The sequence below is a fragment of the Alligator sinensis genome, unplaced genomic scaffold (genome assembly GCF_000455745.1).
Source record: "Alligator sinensis unplaced genomic scaffold, ASM45574v1 scaffold907_1, whole genome shotgun sequence".
Classification (NCBI taxonomy): Eukaryota; Metazoa; Chordata; order Crocodylia; family Alligatoridae; genus Alligator; species Alligator sinensis.
The window spans coordinates 359,360-370,597 of NW_005841925.1; the positions used below are offsets into that span (position 1 = coordinate 359,360).

The 11,238-nt window shown below is 46.0% G+C and overlaps 1 protein-coding gene across 1 annotated transcript in view; it reads left to right on the top strand.

Annotated features, from left to right (window-relative positions):
• The window catches only part of SYT12 (synaptotagmin 12), a 68,042-nt gene that overhangs the window by 17,441 nt on the left and 39,363 nt on the right, over window positions 1-11,238 (top strand). Inside the window, exons 3-4 of the mRNA XM_006019178.2 lie at window positions 1,671-1,864; window positions 7,261-7,653. Of these exons, the coding sequence (XP_006019240.1) occupies window positions 1,671-1,864; window positions 7,261-7,653 (587 nt within the window). The remainder of the gene's footprint in view (window positions 1-1,670; window positions 1,865-7,260; window positions 7,654-11,238) is intronic.

Sequence of the window (11,238 nt, forward strand, 5' to 3'; positions counted from 1 at the left end):
AGAGCAACAGCAGGCATCTTGCAAAGTGGCTTCACTGTCTCATTTTCAGGATTAGCACATATGAGCAGAGCAGGTGGATGGGGGTGTGCTTGAGAGCAGTGCAGGGAACATAGTATGACATGCCCATAAAGGTCCTGGTCCCTGTGGGACCCCTATATGCTACCTAAATAACAGATGATGGTGAGGCATCCACTAGGATGGAACTCACCAGGGCTCTTACTCCCTTATTTATTTATACTTTAGTAGCACCTAGGAACCCAATTATAATTCAGCCCCCCCTGGTTTGTGCCTGGTGCTGTACAAACACTGCACCAAAGAGCTTACAAGCCAAGGCAAGAGAACAAACTAATGCAGATAATTAGAAAGGAAGGGGAACACAGGATTTTAGGCCAGTGTGAAAACCAGACACCATAGCAAATGTCATACTTTCTGGCCTATGCAGATCAGCAACCACTATCAAGAAAAAATGCCTTTCCTTGTTGTATCAAAAAGTTAGTTCCATCATATTATAGATGTGATGGCTTCTTCTGGGCCCAGCTTCCATTGATTGCAGTCAGAGAGGGGCTGTGGAGGTAGATGGACCATGGTTGTGCTCAAATCTGACAAATGCATTCACAGAGACTGCTTCAGCTGTCTCTCTCTCAGGTCTCTGTTCAAGAGCTGATGCCAATGGACCAGAATATGATCATAGGATAAATGTCTCTTGCTAGATAAAGGCTAGCATTCTGTTTTCACAGCTGGAGGCACTGATCTCCCAACAGTGTTCTGCAACAAAGATTTTATTTCTTGTTACACTGAATGATTGACATGGATTTAATCATTTTATGTGATGGATGCTGGTGCAATGCAGCAACAATTGTTCAGCATACCATATTGAGGCTGCTGCATACTCTTCTAGTTACAGCCATGAGCCCAGAGTTTCCTCTGTATAGCCAGGTAACTAGGAAGCTTCTCCCAGATTCACTTAGCATCTCTGGCCTTTGGGAACCGACTTTTGGGGAAAGAACAATGTACTATATTTTATCACATATAACACACCCTTGAATATACAAGGCGCCTTGTTTTTTTGAAAGGCAAAACGAAGGAAAAAAATCTTTCCTTGTAGTAACTAAGTAGCAGTGGTGGGGAGCAGAGCTTGCCCATCTTTCTGCTTCTTGTGAGTTGTGTGCAGATTTTACTTTCTCTTATGCCCATAACTGGCAGAAACTGTTCTTACCGTATTTCTCACATATAAAGTGCATTGACATTTCTAGCAATTGTTTTTCGTGTGTGTGTGTGTGTGTTTTTCCCTCCTCACCCTTGACGATGATCAGTATATGCAGTGAAGCAGAAAGGTTGAGAGTCTTCAGTTAATGTCATGTCAGGTACGCTCCTGATTCACATAATGGTGGGACCTTATTTTCCAGGCAAGCTTCCTTAGCTGCCTTCCTCACTTGAAGCCTGGTGCTGATGCTCCAGTGCAAGGATTGTTAGACAGGAACAGAATCCAAGGCCAATGTAGGTCAGTATCCAACACTGGCCACTATCTGATGCTGCCAAGGGAGGGGTGTAAGAACCCTGCATCTGGTATGGCATATCTAACCCCCTGTTAGTCCTCATCACCAACATGTGGTGGTTAGCTTAAGGCATGAGGCTGAAGATATCCTAACAATAAGTTATTTCTTTTTTAGTCACAAAGAACCCCCCTGGGTGGGAAACCGGGATCTATGTGACCGGTGCACTTGCTCTGCTGGGAATAGCTGCAGTGAACCTATGGAAGCTCTGGAAATCTGGGAGCTATCCCATGCCATCTCCATTCCCCAACTACGACTACAGATACCTGGAGCAAAAGTACGGAACAACATATTCCGAGATAAAACACAAGGTAAAGTCAATGGGACAGTGTCACCAGCCAAATGCCCATCAGCCTTGTTGTAGTACAGGGGTGGGCAAAATGTGGCCTGCAGGGCCCCTAAACAATTTAGATAATTAATACTTATCTGCCCCTGGCTCCCTGTCATGCAGCCCTCAATGGCTTGCCAAAACTCAGTAAGTGGCCCTCCGCCCAAAATAAGTACTCACCCCTGTTGTAGTACTAAGGGCTATAGCTTTCTTATTAAGGACTTAAACAGAGAAAGAGGCACCGAGGCATTTTGGGGAGAATTTCAGTTTCAGGAGTACTTGATTGATCCCAACCCCAAGCCAGTATAAATCCATGAGCCTCAATTGACATACTTCATATGCATTTCTGGCCCATTGAATCCAAAGTCTAGCATCCTACCTTTGCCAATAGGCAGGGGTGAATTTTGATCATAGCTTCTCATCAATAGAGCACCAGCCTTTGGGGGAACATATTGACCCTGATGCATTGTCCTGTTGTTGTCACCAGAATTTTGTGGTATTGTTTCTATAGGCGAAGAGGCAGCCTATGCCTTTAGTCTGCCAACTGATGGGAATCCCATGGGACTTGACTTAGCTTTTGTCACACCTCTTGTCTTGCAGATAGGGAGCACCAAAAGGTTATTGAAATAGAAGCTCAGTGGCTAGACAAGCTGCTGTCAGGGGTAGGGTTGGGCTACTGGGGAGATGAAATTCCAAAATCTCTAGCACAGATACTAATACTAGCAAATCAAGTTAGATCAGACCTGCACAACTGGAATGATTGATGCCAAGTCAAAGAAAATACCAGTATATTCCAGGACAGCAGTATGGCAGTGACAGTGGTATCATGTGGGCTTTGGTGATTTGAAGCTATACTTTTGGTCTTCTTATTACAAAGAGGATATCATAGACATGAATGCGTGAGCAGAAGAGCACACAGAAAATACAGAGGATTCTAGTCCACTGAAGACAAGTGGTATCTGTCCATTTATTTTAAGGGGCTTCAGTTTAGGTCCTTAGTGAGTGAATAAACCAAGGCAAGTAGATGTGTGTTTATAAGCCGAGAATGAAGACATCCATAGATGTAAACCAGGGGTGTTTCCCACACCCCAGGCTATGGGCCAGATCTGGGCTATGGGCCAGAATGGGCTCCTCTCCAGCTGGATCCATGGGGCCAGCAGCTGCAGCAGGTCCAGTGGCAGCTGTGGCAGGGGCCTGGGGGTACTGAGCCAGCCAGTCACAGGGTGAGCAGGGCTCTGGAAGCACAGTGCTCGCTTAAACTCCTGTCATCAACTTCCATGTTCAGTAGGACACAGGGGCCCCCAAAATCTGCAGCATGCTCTCTCCCTTCCTGTCCACACCCCCAACTTTCAGTAGTCCTCCAGCAGCTCAGCAGGCCAAGTAGAACAGCTCTGCAGGCCCTATCTTTGACACTCCTGCCGTAAGCAAGCAAGAGAGGAGAAAGGCAAAGCTGTCATGGACCAGCCTCTTACAGGGGAAGCTCTACTTTGGGACTCTCCAAAGAAAACCTTATTCTGTTTCCCTCTTCCAACGGACACCCTGAATCCATCCCTGACATGGCTTCTTGAGGGGCAAGCCTCTGGCTTCAAGACCCCGGCTCTTCTCAGCCCCTGACCAACCCACTGATCCACTGAACCCCGACCTCAGAGAGCTCCAGCTTTGCTCAGCTCCTGGAAATGGGTGTTGGAAGGGGAGGGGAAGGGTCAGGATGCCATTGTCCCATACGCCACCACAGACAGCTCAGCTCCAGAGTCTTTATTGTGCCGCTGCAGTTCCCTCAGCCCTCCATGGGAGTCCTGCTTTCCCTTTCCTTTTGCCTCAGACAAAACAGGCATGCCTCAGGCATAGACAGCTGCCCTTGCTACAAAACCATTACAAAATGATAGTTTTAACTCAGGCACTAACAGTCACCCAGTCAAATGAGCAAAATTATATGGGGAACCCATCAGGGAGCAATCTCTGCAGCCTAGTGCCAGTCCCAGACTGCCATCTCCCCCGAGGTAGAAAGTGCATCTAGATGCAATAATTATGAAACTATTTACAGCAAAGCATGCTCACACTGAGTTCCCCAGAGTGTTCCCCACCAAAACTCAGCCTACTTCGCCTCTTGGGTTAAACAAAGAAACACCTAAACAGTTAAATGGCACAATGCAAGGGCCTGGGGGTGGAGATTGGTCCAGTTCCATTCAAGTATGTCTAAAGGTACCCATTAATGGCAGTGGGAGTTAGATCTGGGCCCCTTTGAGATGAAAATGTTTCCTTCTGAACTTGGAAATGCAAGGCCAGGAAAGTCAATAGAAAGACACAAGCCACACATACATGACCTGAAGAAGAATGGCTTGTGTTCAAAAGCTTTTCTAACTCTATCCAAGTATGCAGTTGGTCCAATAAAAGACAAAGGCAGGGCAGAGTTGCACTTTATAGACTAACCAAGATAAGTAAATGTAGATGTAGAAGTATAGTGCAAGCTTTCATGAATATCTGATGAAGTGAGCTTCAGCTCATGAAAGCTTATGCTTGCTATCTAGCTATCTACTGGACAGACAGACAGATTTTGGTTAGTCTACAAGGCGCAAATATATCCTGCTTTCTATTTGACTTTAGATTAACATAGCTAACTAAGTCCCAGTAAAAGATATCACCCGAGGAAATTCTTGCTTTACACATACCTTGACTTTTCTTAAGTATCCTAGTAGCAGGCAAGCTGTAAAAGAACTGGTGGGGCAGCTGGATCAGTAGTGGGTAAAGGGGCCATTTACATTTCAGAGAGCAAACACTTCCTTTTGCATCAGATTTTACTAGGAAGGAAGCTGCAGAGATCGTTACCCCAAGCCTGCTGCTTTCAGTTAATAAAAGGAAAGGGTCAAAAGAGTTTGAGATGGTGAAGTATCAGTGGTTAATTTAAGAGCAAAAGGTCACCAGGGCTGTGTGGTTATGCTCAAGAAGCTGAAAGAAGGGTGTGAATCAAGTGACTTAGCAGCTCACAAAATTATGCAGTCTCTCATTGAAAATAACTACTTATACCAATGATTGGAGGGTAGCAAATATTGAACTTGCCTTTTAAAACGTGCAAGGCATGATCTTGGAAATTACAGAGCAGTGGTGCCTTATTTCTGTAACATGCAGACTGGCTGGAATCCAAACCAATAAAAAATGGACACACGATATTGCTAAAACTGTGAAATGGGTTGTTTTGTTCATTTTCAAGACGCACAGAGTTTTCACAAGCTTTTTATCTGATATCATTCGAAAGTGGGGAAAATATTTTAAAATGTATAAGACTGAATCAATCTGTCAAAACTGACACTGTAAAATGCAAAACCACATATCAAAAAACAAATAGGAGGTGAAGGTTTCTATTGGTAGTCTCCATCTAAAACATTGTACAAAAATGAAATATTTCCCTCAGAATTGACAGATTTGGGGGAATTGTGTGTGGCAGTAGTTTTTGATTAATGAGAATTTTTTTCACTCAAATATTCATAATGGTGGTTGTTTTTAATGGAGTGCCTAGATGCTCCAAGATGACTATTAGTCATTATAAGCACACTTAATAAGAGAGTCCCTGCTCTAGAGAGTCCAGAGTCTAAATGAGAGAGAGGGAACAAATGCAAAAAACTAGAAGATCTAGTTTAGGTGACAGCATACACATGCCCTGATATTTGGATCAGCTTTATCTATCATTCCTGACCTTTTGTGAGGGCAACCGTGTAAAACGGGCCTGGCTCAGCCCCTTGGCTCTCATGTTCAAACCCAACCTAGCCAGGACTGATATAAAAAGGACTCTGTGTAGAAAACTGCAGCGCAGCAGCCGCAGGGAGCTATTTTTAACCATCTGGTGGTTCATGCTTCTTGCCAGCTCTGTCCTGCTATGCTGGCCTATTACAGTTGCACCTTCCTCCTCTCATTTTTCCTTTCTTAAGAATGTAAGACCTGCCATTTATACTGGGTCAGACCATCTGCCCATCTTGTCCAGTATCCTGCGTCACATAGTGTCAGAGAGTGGATGCTGAAAGGAAAAGTGAACAGGGTATGACCAGGGTTTTTTTTTTCTGTTGTTCCTGTCTCACTTGCAGCCTCCTGCATTTAAGGGAGTTTTGATCCAGAGGCTGTATCTCTAATTTTCATGCTCAATAGCAATGCATGCACCTTTCCTCCAAGAATTTGTCCAATTGCTTTGTGAAACTGGCTAAATTGTCAGCTCCACATCTAGTGGCAATGAGTTCCACACTTTAATTACACACTATGAGAAAAAGAGCTTTCTTTTGTTAGTTTTAAACTCACTACCTACTAGTTGCATTTTTGATCCCTAGTTCTTATTATTGTATTGTTAGAGATAATAAATCCCTATTTACTTTCTCTTCACCATTTAGTATTTGGCAAACCCTTATCATGAGCAAGTGTCTCTTTTCGAACACGACTAGGCCTAGCCTCTTTAGTCTGTCCTCACACAGAAGCCTCTCTGTACCATCTTTGTTCTGTAATCATCTTTGTTCTTCCCAAATACCTTTTCCCTCTTGGTTCTCAAACTACTTGTCCTCTGAAAGCTTCTTAAAAGTCTCACCCTGCCACAGAGAACTTGAGCCTTTTCGAGGACAGGACATGTGCAAGTCAGCTGTTTCCTAGGAAAAGAACAAGAAGGAAGGACATGGGGGTGGGGGCAAGGGGACTGGTAGTGAGAGAGGATAAGCAAGGGATCAAAACATAGAAGGTAGGGATGGAAAGGACCTGTACTGAAGTAGCAAGGGACACATGGGATGCAACTCCACAGTGCTAGTTGGAAGGGAACGGCACAGTCTTTTGGGGAAGCTAAGCAAAAAATCTGACCATTTCTCTTAAAAAGTCCAAATATTTTTAGAAAACAGGAATGCAAAAACATCCCTTGGGCCCTCTAGTCCTTGTTGCCTCAGTTTCCTGGTAGGGTTTTGCCTTACAAGGATTCATTAGCAATATGTGGTGAAGCTGGCAGCAGGCAGGGAAGAAAACATGCTTTTATTAAACATCTGGAAAGGCCAGTGTTACACGCTTGGCTCCACTGTACCGAGCACAGCCCTTTGGTCCCTTATTAATTTAGCCTCCCCTCCCAAAATATGACCCTTTTTCAAGTTTCATGCATACAGTATACATTTCAGTGTTTCATCTGGTCTCTCCTAAGTGATATAAGCAAAGGGCCTTCTTCCTCTGCTTGCTCTGGGAAGGTTATCTCATTGCCTGATGCTATAGATATTATTATTGGGCAGCTATCTTTATTTCTGATGGCAGTTATGTATTTGGGTCCCTTGTGTCATGTGCTTCACATGAACTGTAATAGCAAATCATTCAGAAATGCACAGGCTAACCAAACCTAAGTGGCTCTTCTATCCTGTCCTCTGTCTGCAGAGAGGTGTAACCTCGAACATTCGAAAGGCAGTGGAAAGGACATCCCCAGTCCGCAAACCCAGCCTGAAGATGGATGACACCTTTGAGAATATCAATGAGCTGGGGACCTTGGAACTGATGAACAAAGATCTGGAGCTGGCTCCATATGGACCCCTGAAGAAGTCGGTGTCCACTGACTCGCTTAGCTCCATCTCCTCCATAGGGAATAATTTTGGCCAAGATTTCACTGTGGGCCAGGTGGAAGTCAACATGGAGTATGACGTGCACTCCAACACCCTGCATGTCACGCTGCTGCAAGGCAAAGACCTCATGGAGAAGGAGGATGTCAACTTTGAGTCTTGCTTTGTGCGTATCAGCTTGGTTCCAGATGAGCAAATCGTTGGCATCTCCAGGGTAAGCCTCTACCATCTCTTGCAATGTGTATGCATGTCTTGAGCAGTGTGCATCATGTACAGGAGCTGTTACAGTTGATGTTGAACAGACCTCTGAAGCACTAGGTGCACAGTTTGGTCATGGATTGTCTGGGCATTCGGGAGAAAAATCTACGAGTGAGTCTCTGAGGGCTCCTCTTTCCTGCTTGGAAGAGGCTAGTTCAGCTGGGCTAGGATAGGCTTAGCATGTGTTCTGAGGAGTGGTCACAGAAGCCAGGTATCTGAGGGTATGTTTACACCATCTCAGCAAGGATATTCTCACCTACCTGCTCCCACTTGCATACGACAAACCTGGAAATGTGCCAGTGAAACCTCTTCAAGAGTAACCCCCTGTGATCACTCTTGAGACTCTTGAGAGTGGGTCCACCAGTACATTCCTGGGTTTGGGGTGTGTGAGCAAGAGTAGTTGAGCAGACATACCTGGGGACCTTGCCAGAAGCACATTATTTGGAAACAGTCAGTAGAGGGATTATTGGAAACTACTAGCTGGTTTACAGCCTTGGGATATAGTGCTTGGAACACCTGCAATTGGTTTTCTCCATAATCGTGGAACACAAGCATGGTGCTGGACATCTATGGGGGAGGGATGTACCAGAGCCCTCAAGCAACCCCAGGAAAAGGGAGTACAGGGTGGGTAACCATGACATAATTCAGTGTTATTTCTTGTTGAATGGGGATAGGTTCTAAGTCCAGGGTGAAGCCCTCCATAAAACTTGATGGCAATGGGGTTCACCAAACACAGAATCATATTGTCCCCATCTTAATTCCCAGTAGCATAACCTGAATGGATCTAGCTTGAATGAAAATTATGAAGAAATGTACATTTTGGAGTCATGCAAGCAACAATTTTATCCAGCTGGGAGTGAGGTTGTGGTTCTGCATTGGTGGTTGTCACTGACTCTCACTGCAAAAAGGCTCTTCATTTCAAAACTGCTGGTTTAGTAGAAATTTGCATCTTGTGGGTCATTCTGTGACAGTATACGTCTCTGCTGGAGCATAAATGGATTTGCACTCAGTAGCATGCTATAAAGCATAAAAGATACCAGTTTCATGCTCTGCTAGCATTGCCTCGCATTGCTGTTTTATTCAGGGGGGCAGCTAACTTCTTGTGCATGTTGTTTCTATGTCTCCTTGGACATGGGTGCCTTGTCCCCATGAAACAAGTGAGTCAGTGTCTCCAGGTGTTTTGCTTATAGGGTTAATAGTCTTTATCTTTACTCTGAGCTGACCTTCATGGCCATGTCATTATGGGAGATGGTTCTTCCAGAAAAGATGGCAGAAAACTTGGCAGAAGTTATCACTAAATGAGGTAAGAGACCACAAGTGGCCTCCTTAATGATGGCAGCCAAAGGCCGCTGCCCCAGCAGGGTTCTAGCTGTATCCGTGACGTAACCGTCTAGCCGATAGCTGAATCAGCAAGAGATTCATTCCTCTCTAGTTCTCATTGCACTCAGACCTTTGCACTGCAACAAAGGTTTCTGGAACTGTCATTCCTGACTCACATGCAGGACCATAACTAGGGATGAGCAAGTGAGGCACCAGCCCTGGGTGCTGACTTAATCTCTATTATTGTGCCCCATCTCATTGCCTCAGCAACAGCAGCCCCATACCAAGCAGTAGCAGCTGGGGATGGGCAAATAGCAATGTAGCAGCAGCAGCTGGGTCTTTGAGTCCCCAGGGCAGACTGACTGGCTTCATCCTTTCACCCTCCTCCCCCCACTTTCTGTCACTTGAGGAATCCTCTCCACTCAGGGTACAAGGGTTTTGCTCAGAGTGCAAAACTTATTATTTATGCCTCTGCTCATAAGAAAAGCCTCATAGCCTTCTCTGCTGTCCCCAACCACCTTTTGCTGGATTGAAGTTTCACTGTCCAAGCAGGCAGAAATGCCCAGGCCCTTCCCCATGAGAAACTGAGACTGGAATTGACACCCGCGCAATATCCAGATTTGGTTCCTTCTTGCGACAAATAAACATTTGTTTCTGTGACAGCTTCCAGCACTGGATGCATGCCTTTTAAGTGGCAGCTATCCAAAACCAGATGGTGCTTCCCAGGGAACTGAGAATCTGATCTGTTTGTGTTGGGGGCTCACGTTTATAGAGCAGATACTAGGCACGCTCTGCTCGACTTCTCTAGCAGCACTTTCCTTCCTATTTAGACAGTGCATAAGGATTAAAATAGCTGGAGAGCACTCTCCATCGATCAAAGCTGGGACACTTGCATTAGTATCTATCCATCCAGCAAGTCAGCTATGCTGTCTCTGCTTCCAAGAGCAATGTGCAGGTCAGATTGCTCCAGGGCTATCATGGGCTATGGGAGGGGTAAAAAATAATTGATGTCACTCTTGTTTAAGAGGCATCCAACAGTGTTTAATCTGACTGAAGTTGGATACCAGCTTGGGCCAAAGGGGATCTGAGTTTCTTTCCTGACTGAATGTGATTGAGAGCAAGTTGCTCTGTGCCCATTAGCATGGAAATGGGATTTCTTTGCTCTTTTCTCTGTGTTGTGAACTCTTCAGGGCGTGGAGCGTGTGTGTGTGTGTGTGTGTGTGTGTGTGTGCACGTGTGCACGTGCCTACGCATGCAGACTCGCACTGTGTCCAACACAAAGAAGCCTTGATCTTCTTTGAGATTCCTGGGTGCTGCCATAGTACTAACAATAGTCACCACCCGCAGGAGATAATCGTATGCTGCAATGGCCAAGCTACTGTAATCAGAATGAGGGATGGAAATTACCTACTATTAGATTTCAACTGACAGTGTTAAAATGGCCACTTGACAGAGGAGGGAGGAGGAAATCTGCCAGGGGCTGTAACCCAGAAGGCAGCCCAGTGTGAGGACTATGTCAAGCGCTGCCGTAGAGATTGGGCCAGGTCTTGGTATTTCCCAAGTGCATGTGAGCACGGTGCAGAGCTGGCCTTAGGGAAAATGGTGCCCTGGGTGAATTTGTATTTTGGCACCACCCCTCCCAGTTCCCTCTCCCAAGTCAGTGGCGCCGCTGCAGGCAGAGGCAGGTGGGTAGGAGTGCAGGGCGTAGTGTGGCAGGAAGGTGGTACCACCTGCACTGCCTGGCCTGGCTCCTCCTGAGCAGCGGCTGGAGGCAGAGGGGTGGACTGGGCTGGGCAGTGCTCCTCCTGTCTCTGTCTGAGGCAAGGTGGGGTGAGGGGAGAGTACTGCTGTGTCTGTGTGGTGCCCCCCTGACCATGAAGCCCATGTCACCCACTCCTGAGGCTGGCTCTGACACAGTGTCTTTGCCTTTGCCTTCCAGCTCCAGCTCTGAAATGCAGGGCAGCTGAGCTGCTATTGGTGATGACTCTGCTGGGCCACCTGGAATTTGCTGCAGCCAGGCCTTTGAGTACATGGAGTGCTCCAGCAGCATGGATTGGAAAGCAGGCTGCCTGCCACTGCCCTACATTCAGCCTCTGGCCTATGTGAGCAAGTGCCATGTAAGGCAATGATGTCTCACGTCATGAACAGGGAACGTCTTCAGAGGCACTTACTCTTGGGGACAAATTCATGCCATCTAAGTGGGTAGCCCGTGTAGGGGAGT